Source organism: Fistularia commersonii, chromosome 34 (assembly GCF_037954325.1).
Source record: "Fistularia commersonii isolate RoL2024-O1a breed Wild chromosome 34, RoL_Fcom_v1.0, whole genome shotgun sequence".
NCBI lineage: Eukaryota > Metazoa > Chordata > Actinopteri > Syngnathiformes > Fistulariidae > Fistularia > Fistularia commersonii.
Window position 1 is genome coordinate 3,973,546 of NC_141317.1, and position 23,592 is coordinate 3,997,137.

Here is a 23,592-nt window from a genome sequence, read left to right on the forward strand (position 1 = left end):
AAATAGAGACGTGCATCTATTCACTCTGTCATTCATGTCAAATAGACAAAGACCATTCACCCTCTCATCACACCTTCATATATGCACATACAGTAATTCACTATCCCATTCACCTCATATAAAGATAAACGACCATTCACTCTCCCATGTACATATATATATTTACATACATATATACACGTATTACATATACGCATACAACCATTCATTCATGTCATGTGACAAAATTCAACCATTCACTCTTTCATTTACGCATCATATAAAGACATGCAACCATTCACTTTCTCGTTCACACGTCTCAGCAATTTATGGTCTCCGGTGACTTTGGGGGGAACCAAAGAACCCAAAGGGAACCGATGCAGACATGGGGAGACCATGCAGACTCTGCACAGAAAAGCCCCCCCCCTGTCGGAATCATGTTGGAAAATCTTGTCTTTACTGACAGATTGTGTCTGAGACGTTATGGCATTTTGAAAAGTTTCATTATTTTATGGTTGTCCTATGAATCTGTGATAAATCCTTCACATCAGCCTTTAAGACAGACATCACATTCCATCTCTATTTGGGGAGTTTATTCGCAGTCGCGCTGTTTTCATCAGCAGCAGATGGTGGCGGATTTATCTTTTTAATTCGAGACTCTGAATGGAGGTGGCGTTTTCACTAATTCCCTCGTATCACCACAGGCTTCTGTGATGATGACATTAGGAAACAAGGCTGAAACAAGGTTATAGGGCGGAGGCAAATAAGGAGGTGTGTCGATGCTTGGTGGTGTGAAGTGAAGCCCCGGGTGCCTGTTTGTATCTGCCTTCCACGACGGCAGGCACGTCCCTGCTCAAGGAACCGCAGGAGAGAGAGTGTCTTTAGAAGGTTGCCAGACTTTTGAGAAGCAGAAGGATTGTATCGGATTTAAGAGCAAGGCTTAACCAGCACAATGGCTCGAAACTGTATATATTGCATACACACATATATATACTATATATATATATATATGGAAATATTTGCTGTCATTGCACAAACGGTTGAACTTATCAAACAGCCATGAACTACCTCAGAATATCCATCCACATACACACTTTCTATTTGCATTTATAATTAGCACAAGCTGAATTGCAAAGTTTACATTTCCACTGCAACTTCCATCCACTGCCCCTTTATTTTGCTCTTCTATATATATTTCTATAATGAATTATTTACCAAACCACCTATGTCTCCTCCAGGCTCCTAACAACTTGTTACACAAATTGGCTTCATAGCGGACTGCGGGGAATTTTATTTTGCAAGGAAACAGGTTTCCTTACTAGGGCATAGGGCAATACGGCAATACATACTTCGAATCCTTCAATACACACACACACACACACAAACATATACATATGCATACGTGTGTGTAGATAGATAGATAGATAGATTGATAGATAGATGGATAGATAGATAGATAGATAGATAGATAGATAGATAGATAGATAGATAGATAGATAGATAGATAGATAGATAGATAGATAGATAGATAGATAGATAGATAGATAGATAGATAGATAGATAGATAGATAGATAGATAGATAGATTTGTTCAACAGTTACAAAACAAACAGGGCCATTTAATCCTCTTCCGTTTCTTCGACGTCGTCCGGATGGCGCTGTCCAGGGTGCTGAATGGGGCGGGAGGAGAACGGAGGGGGGCTGGTCCTGCAACAGGTGTGGAGTGTGTGAGTGTGTGAGTGTGTGAGCATGTTGAGTGAGTGAGCGTGTGACTGCTAGTAGAGTACACTTTTTGGCTCGATCAGAAATCGAGATCCAGGCGGATCTCCGATCGCGGACATGGATCTGCTCCCGGCCCAGGAGGCGGCCAAGATTTACCACACCAACTACGTGAGGAACTCGCGTGCCATCGGCGTCATGTGGGGGGTCTTCACCATCTGCTTCGCCATCATCACGGTGGTGGTCTTCATCCAGCCCTTCTGGATCGGGGACAGCGTGAACACCCCGCAGGCCGGCTACTTCGGGCTCTTCCACTACTGCATCGGGAATGCGCTCACCTCCGAGCTCACCTGCAAGGGCAGCGTGCTGGACTTCAACTCCATCCCCTCGCCGGCCTTCAGGACGGCCATGTTCTTCGTGGGCTCCTCCATGCTGCTGGTGGTGGGCACCATGGTCTGCTGCAGCTTGTTCTTCTTCTGCAACGCCGGGAGCGTCTACAAGATCTGTGCGTGGATGCAGCTGGCCTCGGGTAAAGCACGCGTGGGGCCCCGCGGGCTCTTCACTCACCTTGACACTGCATTTCAAGTCACGACTTTTTACTCCAGTGGCAGTTTTATTGACGGGGGAAAATATCAAATACAATTTAAAGTGTGAAAAAAGATTAATGTTGTAAATGAAAAACTCATAAAATAATCTCCAACAAGTTGATTAAAACATCACCTGGGTGTTAACACATGGGTGAGGGTCTCTTTTTTACACAGCAGGCCTTTTTCGTGTTATACTGTCAGGAAATTAGAAATTAATTTTAATAATACCCATTTTCATTTTGGTACCTGGTATTCTGAGGAAAGAATGAACGGATAATGATTTAAAAAATATATCCTCTGCTCGATGAACATTTGAGATTCGCTGTGTAAGGTGTATTTCTTGGGGGGGCGTTGCCTATTTATTTCTTAAATTAATCAGACAAAGAGTACATTTCTAACCACTCTCTTTACAAAAGTAATTTTCTAACAGAGGATTCAAGCAGGACCCGACCCAGTTTTCAAGTAAAGCCAAGTCATATTATTACTATTATTATTGTTGTTTATAATAATAATAACAATATATATCCCCATGCAGTTGTCTCATGACATGTTAAACTGTTCTGAGAGTTAGACAGAGGATAGAGAAATAGAAAGACAGTAGGCACAGGGGTTCTAAGAGTTAGAAGGGACAAATGATCTCATAATGACTAATGACAACACTAGTGCTAAAAGTTACATACTAGTAGTTGGAATGATATATTTATAGCTTTAATATTCATAGAAGACATAACAATGGTGAACACCTGACAGGATTGCTGCAGTAGATCCGGCAACGCCCACTGGAAACCTGCCCGGGGACTCAGCTATCAATCAAATTTTGTAAAAAAAAAAAATTGGATACACTTGGTATTACAAAGTATTTTGTTTGTATATAGTAATATTAATGTGAAATAGTAGTAGTAAATAGAGGATGGAAAGCTGGTATTAAACTTGCACATAAGTTATCTTGTCATCAGTTCACAGTGTTTCAGACAAGGCTTCTGGATATCAGTTCTCAGGATTTTTATCCGGCGCCAAGGTAGCCGATTCAATCTCGAACTCGAAAACAACACCACCTATGAATTTCAACTGACAAACTTTACAGAACTCAAACTCCGAAATGTTGTTCTGTGTCTCAGGTGTTGCATCATATCCCCTCACCTGTCACCTGCAGGTGTGGCGATGAACTAATCCTGATCACTTCTCACCTCTCCAGTTTCAGGCAGGACATGCGGAGGCTCTTGTTTCAGGCCAGACTCCGACACCTCAGACGGTGGATTAGTTACATGTAACATGATCAAGCGTGATTCTGTTGTTAGTTGAACAGAAAAGTTGCTCTTGGAATAGAAAGGGTTGAGGAAAAACCATGAGTTTCGGTTCAAAACAACACAGTGGCACGTCCATTAGATAAGCAGCGCTGAAGAACCTCCCTATCTGTGCATTTTCCAAACAGCACCAGCCTGCCTCCTCCACCCTGCTGCTCTTAATGAGGGTGTATTAGGCCTTATCCTGCAGATGGGGCTAAAAAAAAACAACCTCACTCATTATTGTTTATCAAAGTAAGGGCTCACAAGGGGTCATAATTGCAACGCTCTACCACTTTTGTGTGCTTCTTCCCCCGCAGCTGTTTTGATGGTAATGGGCTGCATGATCTACCCAGACGGCTGGGACGCTCCGGAGGTGAAGGAGATGTGCGGCCAGAGAACTGATAAGTACAGCTTGGGGAAGTGCACGGTGCGCTGGGCTTACATCCTGGCCATCATCAGCATCCTGGATGCCCTCCTCCTGGCTTTGCTGTCCTTCACCCTCGGCAACCGGCAGGACAAACTGCTGCCGGACGACTTTGAGGTAGAGGGAGCAGGTGAGGATGAAAACGCACACGAGGAGACCTGTGGGCGTAGGAGGGTAAAAGAAAGTCATTTCAACTGAGTCTGAAAAGTCGCCAACAGGCGTATCTCAGAGGTTGCGAGGTGGAAAAGCCGACAGGGAGCTGTGTTTTTGTTGTGTGATGGTAACAAGAGCAGTGCACGATGCATGCATGGCGCAAGCATGAAGCAGCTTTCCTGCTGTTCAGTACTATTAAATACTTTCCCATCTATGAATAACTGATTTTTAAACTGGGATATCAGAGATGGAAATTTCCCATCCCCTACTATTTATTTATTTTTATGTGCTTAGTGCACCAAAGTCATTTTGATGGAAATTATACTCTCGAAATCAATATTTATCAATGTTCTCATTGGCCTACTCAATATGAAAATTATATTCAAGTATGTTGAATTAGTCATCTGTTTAACCACGAATGTGGTTCTTCATTTAGAACTGTTAAGAATCAATTTTCTTACATCTTACAGTTAATCTACACTGGGAAAATAACTCATCCTAGTACTCCTTTCTTTGCCAATAATCTTGAGCAGTATTTCCCCTTTCTGGAGGGCAGAATGTAGCAGGAACCACAATCTCTAATTGCCGCTCACAGAAAATCTTAAAGGCTTGGATTCAAAGAGAGTTGAAGTTGAATCCAGTCCAACTCAGAGGTGCAGCATTTAATGAAAAGTACTTCTGTGTTTAGGCATATCCTATTTCAAGATTCTCTCTAGTTGAACCCTGTTTACCGCCCTTTAGGATTTTTTTTTTTTTTTTTTTCAAAAGGCATCAATGTTTATTTATACATTTTCTCTGTCTTTCACAGAAAACACCTCTTGAGCACTTTGTACCTTAAGGCCCGCATGGTGCTGGATTTACAGGGTCAAGACACGCCCGGTGGAACATTACTATGCACTTACAGCTAAATGGATCCTTTTTTGCAGGAATTTAAGGTGTAGCAGTAAATGATCTGCACTTAAATCTTTTTCTAAAGTTGAGGCAAGACACACACCTCGGTCTGTGTCCAGCCTAATAAATGTCAGAGAAACAAGTTTGCCAGTGTTCTTCCACACTGCATGAACATCCGCTTTATTGTATGGTGTGTTGTACAGTTCAGCTAAAACAAAATCTACCTTCTTCAATCAGACCCAAATGTAAGTTTCAGCTTAGCTGGACCTCAACAGATGGCTTGAAAATGCTAAGTTTGGGGCACCACGCTGAAACATCAGATCGCACCATTTCTATTGATTGGAAGAGAAAAAAAGTTAAACATTGGGCCATACATACAACAAACCCCAAATATAGTTTCCATTTGTTTATTAAAACACGGCTACCCAGCTAAATAATTTTAGCTAAGATATAAGATTTGTTAAAAACTGTACATAACTGTAATATACATAAAGGCAAACTCTTTGGTACAGATATATACAGTTTATTTTCAGTTGAATCCTTTGAATTGGGCTTTATTACACATCATGTTGAAACCTATAAAACACTATGTTCCTGATTTTTAATAGTCATATGAGAATACCAGCCTCCCACAAGAATGAAATGCCTCATTTATTATAGTTAACTAACCACACTAAATACCAGGTGACAACGGCTTTATTATGGCTAAACAATATGACCTAAGTCATCAGACAGCCGGGTCTCAGTAAGACAGTAAATCTGTCTGAAGAAACGTTGCAAGAATGTTACCACAGTCGGTGTAAATGTCAGCCCAGTGTGCAACTTCCTAAGCCTACTTTACAAGTATAAAACCATACAAGTGTACAGAAAACAAAATAACTTGCTGAAAAAAAGAGGGGAAAGCACTAATGAATTATGAAAATGACATGGCTACATATCCTTGACTTGTTTGGGATTTAGTGCAGGAGTGTAACAAACAAGGATGAGTCACTAGCAGTACAACTACAGGTTTGCAGCAGGTGGAGCCAACATGATCACAAAGTAGTATAATCCACTGGATTCTTGACATCGTCACGCTGAGAGAAGAACCAACAAATACAAAGCAAACATACACAAAAGCATAAGCTTATTAACAACATAAGAAAACCCCAAAACAACAAAACAAAACAAAAAAAGAAATAAATATTCATCTGATATGCCCAAATTGGAAAGTGATCTGTTGCAGTCTCTGGAGAGAAAGGAAGGTAAAAGGAGGTGCAATAACTGGAGGTTTCCACTAGAGGGCAAGCCAGGGGTGGCGCAAGCACTCGGCAGCTGTAGCTCTCTTTTCAGGGATCAACTCTAGCATTGGAAGCAGGAAGTCAGTGAAGCACTCGGCTTCTTCACGTGGCCACTCATATTTGTCGATCAGCACCTCCAGAAGCCCCCATGGCTTCAGCTTTGTGATGTGTTTCAAATCCCCTGTGGACAATCAACCAGACGTTTCAGAAAATAAAACATTTTAGGCCCAAAAAAAAACAATTCAAGTTTTTACCATAAAAAGCTTAACTGGATTAAATAAAATTGTATTTACTTCAATAACAGCATCAAGGCATGATAGAAAGTAGAAATCCACCCAACACTGATATACATTTCCTTTTTTACCTTTCTTGGTGAAAAAATCCTTGGAATATTTGCCACTCATTATGAGTTTGCGTGGGACACTCCCCAGCAGCTCAATGATCAGCGCTATATGGTCTACATGACAGAACCGCCCAACAGACAACAGTTGCCCAACAAAATACGGGGATGGGGGGAGACAAGACAGGGGGACAAACAGATTCATTAGACAGTGTCCAAGTCACGGGCCCGCACTGGGTGTATGAGGGTTGAGCGGGAGAGAGGGGTCTGGTTGACAGCAATTGTGGTTGAGCCAAGTTGAGATGTAACGAGCTAAGAGCCATCAGACATTGTGGAGAGTTATGGCTCTGATATTTACTGCTTTTGCTTTCATCTGGCTGAAAAAAAATGTCTACATCACAGCCAACATTCTGACGTAGCTGGTGGCAAAGTGGTTTTAAAGACGTTTGAGTCATTGTGCGAGATCAACTGGGGAAAAAAAAAAAAAATTCTATCATAATTGATCTCTGCTACAGTGATGTTTACACAGCAGTCTTACACCTAAACCTATTTTAGTCATACTAAAACAAAGCATATGGCCCAGAAAATACTAATATGTAACATTTTGGGAATACTTTTTCAAAAAGAGCATCTAGACCTGCCTCGTTTCAGACCTTTATGACTTGGATGACAGTGACGCGACTGAAATACATATAGTTGTAGCTTTACAATCATATTTCTAGTTGTTTTGTCTAGTTGTTGTAAGGGTCAAAGCTGTGGCTGAACTTTTTTTCTGACTTACCAGCAGAAGATGCAGGTCAAGAATTTAGTATGACGTCCATCAATCAGATCAGTTCTGTATTTATTCTAAAGAGGGTAGAGTATGAACCTCTCTCCGGCGCTGTTTGCGACACCGCAATCAATGTCTGATGGCGCAGCTCAGGGTAACAGACTTTTATTGTACTGTATGGATTCACACAAATGTCTATGGTACATCTGAACTTGCTGACAAGCAATTTTCCCCCATTTCTCTCCAGTCCACCATTCCCAGGGCAGGCCACAGACAGAGGGGTTGCATACCTCTCTTGGTGAAGTATTCCTGTGAGTATTTCCCACTCAGAACATAGTGGCGAGGGATTTTACCGAGCAACTCAATCATGAGAGCAAGGTGATCTAGACATGAGGCACATCATGGGATGACCACCAACAAAGTGAAAGAGAGAAGAGAAGGCAAATGGGAGAGATCGCAAACATATGATGCAACAAATTAGGAGCGATGGATGATGTCAGCTTGCTATGAAAAAAAGCACATACATTGGAGATGGATATTATGTTTGCAAATAAAACATTACTCTCAACCAACATTCAAACACATCTAGGCCATTCATTTTTCATATCAAATAAAACTGAATGAAATTTGTCTAAATATTAGATAAAGTTAGTGTAAAGTGCCACTACTGTTAATGTGAATGATAGAATGAAAAAAAGCAATATTAAGCAATGGGTTTGTGGCTTTGCATGCTGGAATCAAAGTTGCACTACAGTAAGACGTGCAAATACCATAGCATGAAATCAGACACCTTGGGTTCAATAGCAAGCTAACATTAACAAAGAAAGTATAAGCAGGGTGACAAGGAAATGTGAGAAGTTGGTGATGAGGGGAGGGAAAAAAAATATAGGATGAGTGAGAAAATGAGAAGATGGCCCCGTCTTCAGTGTGACAAATAGGTGATTTGAGATGTTAGAGAGGAAATAACCACAGGAATGCTTGTATTCATCACAAAGTTTTTGCTAAATATTTAAAATATTTAAATTGCAAAACCAGTCAACAGTCAAAGTACTGTAATTTCAAACGCAGAGAAAATTGAGAGTATTGAATTACATTTTGAGCAGGGTGAAAAGCTTTCATGCTTACTGTGAAAATGCATTATGTGGACAAACAGCAGAATATGTTATGGTAATGATTAAAAACAAGTCATGGCATATTTTAAACATTGAGGACTTTGATAAATTCACCTACTATTAACCTTCCCACTGGTGTAACATTCATTTTGCCCATGTAAAGACACTATTCATATTGCACAGAGGATGGATTCCTTCAATACCTTCATCCCTGGAATAGTCTTCCCCAGAATGTGGTTCAAACAAGTAGTCCCCAGTGGCAAGCTCAAAGGTCTGAAGAGGCAAAATAATCATTAACGCGAGAAAATCGCAATCTAAAGGAGAACATACAGTCACTCTCTCTGACAGCTAGTCTAACGTTGCTGCTGAGGTCTTGTCAAAGCACACTGAAGTATGATTTATGCCAATGTATTGTTGGTGCATTCCCTCACCATGCAAGCCGTGCTCCAGATATCAGCCGGGGTGCTGTATCCAGCACCAATAAGTACCTCCAGGGACCGGTACTGTCTTGTTTGGATGTCTTCTGTAAAGTGCTTTTGCTGAGAGAGAGCACGAGAGAGAGAAAGAGAGAGAATAATTGTTTCAAAGGAATTGTATCACCAATTCAATTATCCTGCAATTAAAAAGATTTTCTAAGCCGCTCATGGGCACGCTTGGAATTGTACTTGCGAATGCTTATTATAAATTCCCAACTTAACGAGAAATATAAGAAGTGTGTGAGAAAGTAAATTTAGGAAAAGATGGTGAGGGGTTCTTGTGTGAGTCATGTTTGATATAATGTAGTTTTAATACATTATACAGTTTTTTGAACTGTGTGGTGAATTAAACCTGCCAGAAGTAGTCTTTTTCAGTTTCCTTGTTTTGCTAACCATGTAATGAATAGTAATGTTTACAACTGTTTTTATGTAATTGAGTGTAATGTTGTGGCATTTGTCATTTTGTAAAAGCAGATATAGTCTTAAATATTGAATATTTAAGGCTATACTATATATTATAAAATATAAATATATAGGGCTTGTAGTGAGAAAGGGGCAAGCTGTGTGTTATGTATATCAGGACTTCAATCAATGAGAAATGGAATAAGAGAAATCCAGAAAGATTCACTTAATTCTATTTTTGTAGCTAGACAAGTTGAAGCTCAAGTAAGAAAATCCCTCGGGTCGTTAGAATCCACTCACCACCCAGCAGGCATTTCCCAAATCTGCAATCTTGACCTTGATCTTGTCTGCATTGAGTGGCTCAAGAGGGTTAACCAGCAGGGATCCTGCTGTTAGCTTGCCTACGTAAAAGGAGACAGAGTTCAAGAGAAAAAGAACAAATTACCAAATAGATTCTAAAAATCAATTTTCCCAGGTTCACGAGCCTGAGGCTTTGTTCGGTTATCAAAGCAGCCAGTACAAATTGGCAAATTTATGAATCCCCTAAATAAAAACAGGGGTTGTTGTATCTGACCATTTTCGTTTTTCAGGCTTTCTTCTGTTCCGTAAGGACAGCTGGGACCATCCTCTTGCTCCACCCGGCAAATGCTTGGTCCCAGTTCTTCCTTCTCCTGTCCAGCAGGAAGGTGCTGATCTGTTCCTTCATTGCTGAAAGCACCCCTTTCTTCATTCTCGGCATCCAGCCCTTTCATATCGTCCAAACCGTTACAGATTGAGTGGACAACAAATTCCTTGTCTTCCTCCTCCTGGCAGGTGCCTTCGTTTGCTGGCTCTGCATTACCATTGTGTTGGTCTTCGACCCTCCAATGCGACTTCTTCTGCTCCTCCTCCACATGGCCATTACAATTAATCTCCGTTAGACCGTCTGGTCCCATCTTTCTAAGATCTGCATTCACACTGGTCTCTGAAAAGAGAAGACAAATGAAGTTTTAAATCTGATGGCTTACCAGTGTCTCTGCACTGTGTTGCAGCTTCAGTGAAACTGAAGGACACACCACACCTGTCATCTAGCCTTCTCACCTTCCGTTTCCTCATTTCCCATATCCTGAAGCGACACCTGTCTTAGAGGAGCACAAGCCCTTGCTTTCGGAGACTGCAGGTCCTCATCTTCGTCCTCTTCTTCCTCACGAGTCTCTGTTGTCTTTTCCATCTTCTCCAGGTCCAGGATGCACTTTTCCAGTAACTCTGCCTGGCGCTTTTGTTTCTTTTTTAACTTCTTCTTCTTGTTTTTGGACATTTTAACTGCCTGTTAGAAGCATAAAGAGGATAAAGAGGCACAAATAGATTTCTGTAAGAAATGTGTCGTTTGACGGGATACTCGTGTCCTCCGCAAAATACAACCAGTAAAAAGGTTTTACCTGTTTTGGAGCAGGTGCTGTACTTACTGGAAAGACAAAATACAAGAGTACAGTATTATCATAAAGTAGGAATGTGTGACGAAAAAAAGAAATGAAGTGTGGGTGAGTCCCATACTTGCTGAACCAGAGGGAGGGGGGGCTCCGGCCCGCTGCCACTCGGTGGCTTCTGCTGCAAGTCTCCGGACATAAGGCTCATCAACACTCATTAGGATGTTCTCTGGCTTGATGTCTGTGTGGATGATCTGGCATTTTGTGTGCAAATAGTCTAGGCCTTGGAGAACCTGCAAAGTGATTCAATGGTAGATGATCGTTTCAATTCCAAGCGATTTCAGTGTGGTAATCTAAAAATTCTCAGAGAACCTAATTTTCATGTAATAAAAAAAAAAATGATAATCATATTTCACCACATGTATTAATCCACTTTCCTTTGTAGTCAACAGTCTGATGGAGCCTCAGAATGTGCCATAATAGTAGTAGGTTATTACTGTGGTCGATATTATGACTAGTGAATTTTCAAATGTGTTAGTTCTGGGAATTCTGAAATGCATTTTCAGAATTATTTTGTTGTCTTCCTCAGCAAAATACAATTTATCAGTACACTGTGTGAGTCAGGTTATCTATGTTTGTAGTTACTACTTGTGTGTCCATGTCAATCAGTCATACATCTTATTCTACTTTTATTATTTTACTGGTCTTCATGAAATGTTGCCACTTTTTTCCACAACATCTTTATTTCCATGGTCATATGGCTTTATATTGCTCCCTTTATAGATTACACGAAGTCATGTAAAAATATTTAACAATTTGTAAATGCTGCTGACAGCGAAAAGTGAGACTCTGGGTCTGACATTACCTGTCTGATAATGCTCTTCACACATGGCAGGGGCAAACCTTGGTAATTGGATTTTATGATCCACTTTAGTAAGTGATGCCCCAGTACCTCAAATACCATGCAGACATCTGAGGGGATGTAGTTAAGACCGAAATAAGAAATGGAGAGGGCTAATACCATCAGGAAAACATTACTTTATCAGGCCCCAACAGCTATTTATACATATACCAACATAATTGTGGTACTACATAAAAAGCTGTCCATGTTATAACATCAGCAAGAAATAGAAATGTTTATTATCAATAAATAATTTTAGCAATTTTTTAACTTTGACGATTTAGTTTTAATCAAAAATCAAATCCAAGTGTTCTTTGAATTCAAAAGACTTATTTTTATTAGTAGTCCCAAGCTTGACAAAAATAAATAACAAAAAATCTGATTCTGAAGGGTTTTTTTTAGTTAATGAGCGGTGTGGCTAAGGGGCTTCGAGCAGTCGTCCTTAGAATCAAACATTGCTGGTTCAATTCCCGTGCTCCCCCTAGCCTGTCAGAGTGATGTTGAGCAGGACACTGAACCCTTAACTCCTTCCCTGGCACTGCTAACTAACTGGCTGTCTTCTGCTCATGGTTCATCCATTCAAATGCAGGGGTTGAATTTCACTGATGTTGTGCTGTATATATAACTGAATGTGACAATGGGCTTTGTATCCTATTTTTTATTAAGACCAGAAAGCATTCTAAAACACAGTTGAAAAGGATACGAGTTCCATTGACACCAGATATCTTGAAGTCATCGAGCATCTGGACCACCATCTCACGCTTGGGATCAGTGGGATCTGAGTTTCTTACCTGGGAAAAAAAAACAAAACAAAATAATCAGTACATACAGCTTGACTCTTCAGACTGAAATTGGGAAATTTTGTTTATGCTCATGAAAAAGAACTTGAAAAAATACAAAAATACACAATGTGTGATGCTTATTTGCATTGACTGTGCAAGAATTTAAAAGTCACAGAACATTCAGTTTGATATTTCCACTACTTACAGATTTGAGGAGTTTGATCTCATCAACAGCTGTCTCTGTATAGTGCTCTGCACTTTTCACCACCTTCATGGCAACAAACCTCTTCATCCTGAAACCACAGATCAAGAAATGATTAAGAACAGGAAGCAATGGGCAAGTCTCAGTCCAAGTCTCAAGAGTCAACTCCAAATTAATTTGCATCAAACTTCAGGCCTCAGCAAAAAATATGGAAGTAAATTTTCTCATACTGAATGTCCCAGGCAAGCCATACGGTGGAGAAGTGACCCCAGCCCAGTTTCCGGATGACATGGTATTTTCCATTGTAAAGGTCCCCTACTTTTACATGGTGATAGCCCCCTACAAAAAGAGAGTGCCTGTTAATAAGAGAATTCACTACCAAGTTTAAAAACCTGTGATTACAAGCCAATTTGGGCAATTGATTCAAATGAAAAACAAACCACGGCCTTTAATGGACACACAAAGTTAAATGGGTCTCACCTTTACAATAGTCATTGGGATCCTCCTGCTCCTCATCATCAGAACCAAGAATCTCCTCAGGTTCTTCAGGTTCCTGAGGAGAGGCTTCAACCTGAGGCTGCTGTCGACTGCGGGGATTGACAGGCTGCCTGATTGACAAAAGAAAAAAAAAAAAAAAAAAATGTATTGATATTTCTGTCCGACCCAATTAAAGAAGTCTCCTTGCACTAACTACACGTCTAATTGTTACAATGGACTTATATTGATCCCAATAGATTGATAAATGCATAAATGAACAGGACACAGACCAGAATCTAAGTAAGTTATACTGGACCAAAAAAAAACTGCATCTAAGGGTACATACAGAGCCTCTTATTCATTTCATTTTCACTTCACAGTGGTGGAGTATCTCAATGGATGTCTGCAAATGTCATGAGGCTCTGTTTCTGTGAGCCTTTCCTGACATCACAGGGGACAGTGCTCACTAAAGCGATGAGATTATGATGTAACTTTGTTAGTTGGTTTATTAAGCAGATGCCATGATTCCTCAAAGGAGTGGTAGTCCCTATAGGGTTTGGAGAAAACATTGCTCCCCAAAGAACTGTATTTCATATTGTTCTCTTGAAATCAAAGCTCACAAATGACAAAACAAATGTGATACTATAATGGCCTACGGTTTAGCCATAGAGCAGAAGTATTCAAAGCATGCTCTGAGTTGGGGAGCAAAAGTATGGCAAATTAGGTGGAGTAGGAAGGCAATGTTGCAACTGTGCAGGTCATCAATGTTATGTACATAGGATATTAAATGGGAAGAAAGAAGGTGAGGTAAAGATGGGCAAAGAAAAAAAATCATATATGTGTAAGCAGTCATGATGGCAGGATAACAAAAGGGAAATGAAGAAGAGTATTGAAATACAAGCATTAGTAAGTACAGATTTAAGCACGTGGCTAAGGATCAATCTTCTGACACCGGGGCTAAAATGCAACAGTACATAAAGTTTCATAGGTGAAGACCTAGTGTTTCAAAAATCATGGACTAACTTGGTCTAAAACATTCAGACTGCACATAGTATGCAGTTGACTCACACAACATCACGCTGTATGCATTAAAGAAGCCTGTTTTTTCCTGACTATGTACCTGGTATTGCATGAGCATGTGGCTCCAAGGACAGATTGAGGGGAGGAATTGAACGTAGAGTAATCAACACTCATTATGGCCAATAAAAAAGGGTATTGCTAATTAACTACAAATTATTGAAAAGGGACTGAAGTTATGCAAGTTTGAGGACCTATAAAGGCAGTACGGGGGCAACCGTTCACAATGGGGCAATTTTAGCACACACAAAACACTGTGGTAGAACAGAAGAAGAGATTATAATGAGCAGTAAACCTATGAACTTTTAGATAAAAACGTAACTATGCTGAAACTATGTTAGGGAAAAAAATAAAAGATTAAGCAAAGCTGGTTGATCACTAAGGAATTTATGCCGGATCTGGAAAAAGTGGTTGTATCATGAAAATATGAATTATAGGGGAACAAATGGAAACAAAGCAAACAAACAAATTACTCACATTTTCAGGTCATAACATATGCAAACCCTGACAGGAATGAGGACAATGAAGCAGGGAAAAAAAGCAGTCAAGAAAGTACTGTAATATAACAGGGAAGAGTGGTTAATGATGAAGAGAGTGGGATGAGACAGGAAAGAATGGAAATGTTGATGATGGTCTGATGAAGTCAGCCCTAAAAACACAAGAAAAAAAATGGGCAGAGATAAGTGCAACTACTTCTGTTAAAGTAAACAGCGCCAATCCTACACCTGAAGATTGGTGAAGAGATAAAACCAAGCCTGAAAATGTGGAAGGCACTGGGGGGAAAAGGAAGGAGTCAACTATCAGTATGTCATTTCCTTCAACAAGGCAAGGATAAGAAGGGCACTTTTTAGAGAAAACCGCAAAGTCGGCACTTTGAAAAGATAAAATGTGCAACAGCACTTAAAGTACGTTCAGGAATCAAGAGTTCACGAGCCTTGAAACGTTGTTGGTGGTTCATAATTAAGTATTTAAGTAGGGGGAAATGCCAGGATGGTGGCATATGGCAGAAATCGTTCCAGTAAAGAAGCTTGGAAACTATAGGCCTGAAATGGGAGAGAGATTTGGTGGTCTAATACCAAAGAGGATCCAAGGCCGGTAGTAGCATGATATATCAACAATGTGTCTGGAGTTTATCATTTTAAAGTTTGGGCGAGCAAAGAGTATGACAGTTGTACTCATGTCTTTGGTGATGGGATTTTTAAAATTTTTAAAAGGTGTGGAAGAATTATTCCAGTTAAAGTAAGAATTTTCATCACAGCTTATAGTAGGGAAGCCATAGGATGGAACTCATGTTAAAAAGCCACAATAAAATGGAAATTATTTTTCCAATGAAAAAAAAAAAACAAGCTATGAAACTTACTATACTGAACATCATAAGTCATCTAAAAAAAACTTTATGGAAATACTGAAGCGTTGACATTTAAATGCATACAAGTGATATGATACAAATATAGAGCATGTCAATGTTGCTCATAAATGTAAAACAACAAAAAGATGTCCAACGTGACTGTTGTGTAAAGCTGATCTAATCACTATATTACCTATTTATGTCAGTATTCAGCAGAAAGATAGGCAAGTGGTGTATTGATCAGTGGCACAATCTATGCTGACAGACCATGAAGTTATTCTGTATATGCATGTCCTTTAAGAGTGAGCTTAGGAAACAATGAGATCTGTCCTGATATACAAACTCAAAGTCAAGGCCAGTGAAATGTCATCACAACGGAGACCAACTAACAGCTGGCTTCTGAATACATTTAACAAGACATGAAGTTAGCTATCAAGTCATAAGGAAGAAGGAAAAAAAAGAGGGGGCAAGAAAACCACAATTAAAAGTATGAAAACTAATTTGCCATAAAAGTGTTTTGGCATGTGACTTGGACCTAAGAGTTACCAAACAAACCTAAAAACAAGCTGGTAGATTTAAGTACCAGTAGTTTTTTTTTTGTTTTTTTTTTACAATACAGCTCTGATCAAAAAAACATCTATCATGTGACAATTTGGTTGTTTTACCCATGCCATAAAATTACAGCAATATATAAATTTGTAGTGATTATGTCTAAATACGGGAATTGCTTGATAAATTCTAGTTTATCGATTCAAGAGGTACTAAACAAAGGAGATGGCCAATTTCCCTCGGATCCCGGCACATTCTTGCTTTATGGGCACTGAAAGAGCAGGTAAATTGGCCAAAGATGTAGTCAAAAAGAAGCCTCTTTAATCAAACTATTATCACAATAAGATGGGACGCTATGGTGTTCAATATAGGCCATAACTGTCAGTAATAATGGAACAGTGCAGTGAAAGTGCGCCATTTATATTCTGTCCAGAGCAAAGCAGAGACTATGAGAAGTACAGCGGCAAAACACCAAGTTATAATGAGCAAGCTTGGGGGTAGAGACAGAAACTTCAATAGTGCACTGTTCATTACAGGAAATCAGACATCTTTGCAATCGTTGCAGAACATATTTATGTGCGCCACATACCTTGACACAGAGTTTCATTGAATAGGGTGGGTAAACAAAATTAACAAAGACTATGAGGGGCATGGCAACACTCCATGGATAACACATTGTATGATGATTTTAAGGACAAGTTTAAAGATGAGCTTCATGAAGAGACTTTATACAAACAAAAAGATTTCGGTAATGGCTATTATCAACTGTAGAAACAGTTGGTCAGGCAGCAGCTCTGAAATACTGAACAACATGGCTTAGTAGGCAAAAACAGTTATGCCAAGCATTGCAAGAGAAAGCTGTGTGACCCACTCATGAGGACAACATACAATATAGATGGATAGCATTCATGCAAGCCCTAATTACAGCACACATAAATTTCAAATTTGGTTCCATAATTTGCTGTCTTTATGACTCTAAAAAGCCCCATTGGCAACACACAATCATTTAAAAAATATGTATGGGGATCATTGTGGAGTGGAATTACATTTAATTGAGAGTTCTGCATCAAGCATGAGGGGGGATTTTTTTCTCATTATTAAAGAGTTCATTAGAAATGAATGGTAATTTATAATATTTGTTGATGGGCTTTATTCTTTTTGAGAAAACAGTTAAGTGCATGTAGAGTATTTGAGTGTGGTAGCTTTTAGGGCTTAAAAAGGAGTCTGTTGACATGGTTCCTAATTTAAGCATTATTTTACATAATGATAGAAAGTCAAGATAAGCCAATATAAATCCAATGCCCACTTTTTTTAAAGTCTTTTAAATCTGAATCAGAAATACGTTATTGATGCTGGAGGAATTGGAAGGGGTACACAGGCTTGAGGCTTTCAACATGCACAAGTTAAAAAAGCACCTCACAAAGACACGCCAATTAGCTGGGGAATTACTTAATCACCTAGAATTGAATGAATTAGCCTTCAATGAAAATTTGACTTGAGTGTTTTACCGATCAAATTGTGGGATATTCCTATTTTGTTTATTGATATTGTTATTTGGTGCTTTGGATTACTAAAAATACTGTACATAGGTATGTATCTAACATAATCCGGTTGTCTAGTCTCATCCATGACGTTTTTTTTTTTTGTTTTATTTTCCATTCTGTTATCTATTCTTATCCTTGTTGTTCACTCTGCTGTCTATTTATTTTTGGATGTCTTTCACTATCTTTTAATTGTCTCATCTCTATATTTATACTCATATTCATGATACTGTCATTGTTGCGCTGCTGTGACAAAAGAATTTCCCCTATAGGGATCCATAAAGTATATCTTATCTTATAATCCTGATGAGAAGTGAATCATCACGATACCCCTTAATTGAAAACCTCAGGCACGTGGAACGACACAGAGCAAGGAAACAGAAATGTGGCCAAAAGTTGATTGCACTTCCTGAGTGGGTTTGCTGAACAGCACCCCATTTGCATTTCAAGCAATTGACAAAGAAACATCTTGTCCTTAACAGGACTGAAACAAGGGGGTGGAGGCATGATAAATTAATCTGAGTAGCATTTCAGCCTAAGAACTTCAAAAAAACAGGAGGTTGGAGCCTTGGAGCAATTAATTATTATTAGACATTTTGAACAAGGAGCATGTTATGCTACCTTTAACTATTTGTGCAGCAAAAAAGAAGAACCTTGCCTCACTAGGTCAACAAACAATGGATCTGGTTGTGTATCAACAGTTAAGGCATTGTAACTTTTTCTGTTCATAGTCCTTTCAGAATATAATTACATAATTTTAATTTTTAGAGGAATACTATCTATACACACTATACTATATAACATTAAAACTCTACTGTCTTCACGACTGTTATAATTTGCAAGGGTTTTAATGCAGCCATCTTATGTTGCTGTCGGGTTTCGATGTATTTAATAACTGGAAGAAAAATGCACAGTTAGAGTGAGTGTGGGTGGCTGACTTGGCAGTGAGGGGTATCGAAGTTCATCAAATAGAAAAACTCATGGTACTTAACTGAACATCTGACAAACAAATTACTGTATATTGTGATACACAAATGTTTCAAATAACAGTTAAAACCATTGTTGTTGGGAATACATTGTTGATTGCCAGAAAAGTCACCTGCAACCTCTTTTACGGAAATGTCAATGCAAATTTTGGATCGTTTTCTTCATCTCCGCTCTTCAAACTATAACCAACATTCAAAAACTAAATGAATCAGTAACACGGAAATAGGACAGTGACAAGAAGGAATAATAAAAGCCAACCAAAGCCTTAGTTTGTTTTTTTCAAACAAACATTTATAATGAGCCTGTTTGTGAATAACTTGATGTCAACTTTTAGCCAGAACCAAGTTCAATGGAGTACAGATGGATTGCACATGATTTTTCACAGCACTTCAAAAAAAGCTTCATATCTTCAAGCAAGCCACTGGATTTAATCCTTCATAGATGGATGATGTACCCCAAATACAGGCAATGCAATTCTAAGACAGAAAACGTAGAGCGTAAATTCAGTTAGGGCTGTTTTATTATGGCAATGTTTGGCATTATTTGCCAGGAAAATCCTGCTATTACATTTAAAAAAATCCTTGATTTTGTCCTGTGGTCAAGTGAAGTTTGTATACATTGCTGAGTAACACGACAAGAGGCATGCAGAGGTAAGTGACAAAAAATGTATCGGATGCTCATAGTTTTTATGTTGCAGGCCTGTCCCTGACAACTTTAAGACTCAGAGACATGGTTTCCATCAACTTAAAAAAATCTTCAGTAGAAGTTCCATACTCTTTAACCTTTTGAAAACATTGTTCCAAATAGTTATATTATGACTGCTGTCAATACTGATCTCTATCTAATAAAGGCTTTTTTAAAAAATGTCTGTTTTTCAAATTGTACTTATACAATTTGGGACATTTTTCAACTATTCTAAAGCTCTGACTGTTCTTTATTCTGTCATCCATCCGTGATTAGCTCTATTGTTGATGGGCTGCAAGTTCCCATCAGATGATACTCCCCAATGGAGCTAACTTTTTTTTTTTCAAAGCAAATGCTGGGTGATTACCTTTAACTGCATGCTTTTGGATCATTACATTATGATTACTATTTACAAATTGAAGATAAACACAGTTTTGCATTACTTCATTACATCGCATCCATAGATAGCATGATCATCAAATCAACTGATTAAACTTACCTCAACAAGTTGGAAAAGGATGTGAAACAGTATGAGTGGTTCCTTTTGCTCATCAGTCTTGACTTTGATTTATGTAAAACATACAACGTCCCTGTTTCCTGAGTGTTACCAGTAGTTGACACAATGCCAGAAATCCCCTGAGCTTACGTTCATGAATCAATTAATGAATAAATTCACTTAAAACTTAAATATTTTTTGGATAAAATGTTTGGGGTTTCTTTTTTTGCAAAGTGGTTATGAACTATATTACAAATGAAAATAAAAATTATGTGACACAATTATACTGCAACAAAGGTTCTAAAGATCAGCAAGAAACTCGTCAAAAATTGGCAACACAACAATAAGAGGTTATGAGAAAATCTCATGTTTATCACCATTATGTATTAAAAAAGTAAGAGCAGCGTCACTCTGATAAATGCTGATGTCAAAATTGCAGGCCTCTGAATATTGTGACATTTCCATAGTAGCCCATGTAAGCATTAACGATAGATATAAAATTGTAATTGAGGGAGCTGAATTGTGCCTGTATAGATCTATAAAAAAAACATGAAAGGGTGCTGAGAGAACAACTGTGGTACTGTATGAAGAAGTCTGGAGTATATGAAAAGTATGTTAGACTGGTACAGGACATGTATGACAGCCTTTAGAGAGTGGTGACATGCGCCTTGGGCGTGACAAAGGGGTTCAAGGTGGAGGTGGGTCTGCATCAGGGATTCGGTCTGAGCCCCATCATGTTAACTATGGTGAAAGATATGCCGACAGATGAGGTTAGACAGGAATCCCCATGGACTATGAGTTGTGCAGATGACATTGTGATATGTGAGGAGGGCAGGCAGCAGGTCGAGGATGATCTTGAGAGGTGCATGTATGCCCTGGAAAGGAGAGGAATGAAAGTTGGCTGCAGCAGAACAGAATACATGTGTGTGAATGAGAGGGGCCTAAATGGAAAGGTGAGGCTAAATGGTGTATAGTTAAAGTGGAGGATTTTAAGTACCAAGAATCAACTATGCAGAGCAATAGAGTATGGAAAAGAAGTGAAGAAATATGTGAAAGCAGGTTTGAACAGGCAGCAAAAAGTGTCAGGTGTGATGTGCGATAAAAGGCAATCATCCAGAATTAAAGGAAAGGAGAATAAGACGCGGGTAATCCCAGCAATATGGTATGGTTTCAAGACAGTGACAGCGAGGAAAAGACAGGAGTCAGACTGAGATGGTTTGGACATGTACAGAGGAGGGATAGTGAAGATCTTTGTAGAAAGGACGCTGAGGTGTGAACTGTCCGGCAGGGGGCCTCAAGAAAGATCAAAGCGTAGACTTATGGATGGATTGAAACAGGATATGACGTAGGTTGGTGTGAGAGATGAGGATGCAGAGGATCAGGTTTAACAGAGGCAGATGATTCGCTGTAGCGACCCCTGAAGGGAACAGCAAAAAAGGGAAATACGGAATTGTAATTCTCATGATGGCTATAATCTTGATTATTTTCCCTTTATTTTCTTAGTACGTGTTATTTCCTCCCATCACTCCAGTGACATTTAATTACACCTGAATGGACACTTGAATTTCAGTTTAAGAAAAAACATGTCTTTCAGCACAACGTTACAGGCTAGAGCAGCAACAGTTAAATGACAGGCAAGATGAAACAACAATTTGCTTGAACATTGTCAATAAAACACAACACTTTGATCTTCCTGGATGATTTATCATGTGGCTGTTAAGCTGCAATGGTTTAATTTAGACATATAATATATTGGTTAATGAATGTTCATTGACCAAAATTCAACCATGACTATGCCAAGATATGTCAATATTATTCAGTTTTAACTACTTACTTCCTGTGATAATCGCGAGTAATGGACATGCTGGTGTCTTCCATAAGAATCAGTGGGTGACAAACAGCAATCGTCAATTTTCAGTGAAACACCATGCTTCGGTGGACTGATGTGTGCTTCATTCTCTTGTTTTAAATATAGCACGGACTGTTATATAATACTGTGGAGGATGCCACTGATATCATGATTAGCAGAATGTTAGGTACACCACAAAGATCTCCATTGAGTATCACATCTTCAGCCTTTGTTATACAACCTTAAATCCAGTATTATTTTAATGAAAGACTTTGGAACCTACTTTCATTTTTCAACATGGATGTGGGCGTCAAGACTATTTCAGGCACAGCAGACTACACATTCTAAGCAGATAGCTTACAACGTACATCATATTAAAATAACCTTTAAGGGCTTCCCGTATAGCTGTCCTCATTTGAACCCCAAGCTCTTAAGAAAGACCTCCAACAACAAACGGTAGTTTTGGAGTTAAGTTTGCGAATGGAGCACTGGGAAGGTGAGCGTGTGACAATTTCCAAAACCAAATCACGAGGTGAGAGCACAAGCAATGAGAAAAAGTGCAAAAAAGAAATAAAAAAAACTGTGTGCCTCACGAATGCATACAAGGAACGATATTGTGAGAGAGTTCTAAAACTTACTTTTTGCTGGACTTCTTCGCTTTCCCCCGCTTTTTCCTCGCTTGGAGTGCCAAAACTGTGAAGAAACCAACGATAAATTATATTTCCATTGTCTGGTTGCAGGTGTTGTCCAGCTGATGTTAAGGAACCATAGGAATGACACAGTCTGAGGCAAGATAAAATAATACCTTCTTCTACTCACAAGTACTCATTATAAACAAATAAATTACACATTGTCTATCATTTACAACATTTACATCATCGACGCATCTGTCGGGTGGACTGAGTTACTTATTAGAACCAGTCTATCGTTAGCCGTTAAGGTTAAGTTAAATAACACCAGTAAGCTACCCACTCATGTGTCAGGCTCTTCTAACTGTATAACATTCACTGAAGGTTTGATATTTTCCTAAAAAGCAAGTTGGTTGAGGAAATAACAGTTAATGTCCGCCTCTTAAATACTGCATACACAACAGAAATAGCTGGAAAGGTTGCTAGCTAATCCTGACATGTCCCGATGAAGCTAAAGCTAATGTCTAGAGAGCTAGCTCCTCCGGCTCAGCAGTGCGTGACAGACGCGTTCAATTAAGCGCTATGAATGCGCGTATTTACACTAAACCTAACATTTGATGCCCCTGGTGTATAGTAATTGCAGTGGCAAAACGCACACACGACTTCCAACTGCCCATATAATATGCAGCGTGTCGGTGTAAAGACCTACCTTTTCTCTCCATGTTGGCTGGATTCGTAGGTTAGCCGTTAGCTACCATCGAATGTTCCACGCATGCGCACTGGCTCACTTTGCCCAAGCACTGCTTCCTCAATGTTGTGTCTACCTGCGCAACGCCGAAGCTGCGAGAAATAATGAAAACGGTCTTTTTTAAATGATGTTCGTCTCTTGCGTCAACGTTGCCAACCCGTTTCATAACCTTTTTTTTTCGGAACAGCCGGTTTAATAGATAGGCGGTGTTTTCACTTTGACGACTGCTTAGTCTTATAATTTAGTACTACTAAATAAATGTATTACTGCAGATCTCAGTCCTGGCAGAAATACTGACATCTGCTACTTTAGCTGTTGTTTGCTTCATTCAAACACCGTTTGCAATTTATAAAGAGGGGGCGTCTTGATACATTTTCCATTCTTTTATTCACCTCCAACCCTTCGCAAATCTAGTGTCAGACCCGATCACTATCTTGTCGCATATGATTCACAGACTCTTTTGCTGGTTCGCCAAAACTGATATTCATTGGAACAAAAT

General features: G+C 39.3%; 2 protein-coding genes across 5 annotated transcripts; one reads left to right on the forward strand and one right to left on the reverse strand.

The window, feature by feature from the left end:
- The first annotated feature begins 1,814 nt into the window (after positions 1–1,814).
- On the forward strand, positions 1,815–5,359 carry lhfpl5b (LHFPL tetraspan subfamily member 5b). The gene is made up of 3 exons (XM_086141822.1): positions 1,815–2,226; positions 3,888–4,124; positions 4,956–5,359. The coding sequence occupies exons 1-3, from the start codon at positions 1,818–1,820 to the stop codon at positions 4,967–4,969; spliced, it is 660 nt and encodes a 219-aa protein (XP_085997948.1). The 5' UTR covers positions 1,815–1,817; the 3' UTR covers positions 4,970–5,359.
- Positions 5,360–5,545: 186 nt separating this feature from the next.
- On the reverse strand, positions 5,546–23,147 carry srpk1a (SRSF protein kinase 1a). Of its 4 annotated transcripts, XM_086141821.1 has the most exons (17): positions 23,055–23,147; positions 22,355–22,409; positions 13,189–13,316; positions 12,939–13,047; positions 12,712–12,799; positions 12,428–12,515; positions 11,689–11,795; positions 10,951–11,116; positions 10,836–10,861; positions 10,498–10,723; positions 9,992–10,381; positions 9,718–9,818; positions 8,971–9,078; positions 8,743–8,812; positions 7,718–7,810; positions 6,683–6,775; positions 5,546–6,499 (listed from the first exon to the last, which is right to left on the reverse strand). In XM_086141821.1, exons 1-17 carry the CDS (start codon positions 23,065–23,067, stop codon positions 6,315–6,317), a joined length of 2,046 nt encoding a protein of 681 aa, XP_085997947.1. In that variant the 5' UTR covers positions 23,068–23,147; the 3' UTR covers positions 5,546–6,314. The 4 variants fall into 4 exon arrangements, with proteins under 4 accessions (XP_085997947.1, XP_085997943.1, XP_085997944.1 ...); XM_086141817.1 differs by lacking the exon at positions 7,718–7,810; XM_086141818.1 differs by lacking the exon at positions 6,683–6,775.
- Between the last annotated feature and the right edge of the window lie 445 nt (positions 23,148–23,592).

Coding starts and splice junctions, on each gene's coding strand:
- lhfpl5b (XM_086141822.1), top strand. CDS start 1,818: ATGGATCTGCTCCCGGCCCAGGAGGCGGCCAAGATTTACCACACCAAC. Junction 2,227..3,887: donor GTGGATGCAGCTGGCCTCGG/GTAAAGCACGCG, acceptor CTTCCCCCGCAG/CTGTTTTGATGGTAATGGGC.
- srpk1a (XM_086141821.1), bottom strand. Junction 11,117..11,688: donor TGAAGAGCATTATCAGACAG/GTAATGTCAGAC, acceptor ATCACTTTGCAG/GTTCTCCAAGGCCTAGACTA. Junction 7,811..8,742: donor AGACTATTCCAGGGATGAAG/GTATTGAAGGAA, acceptor CCTCATGTCTAG/ATCACCTTGCTCTCATGATT.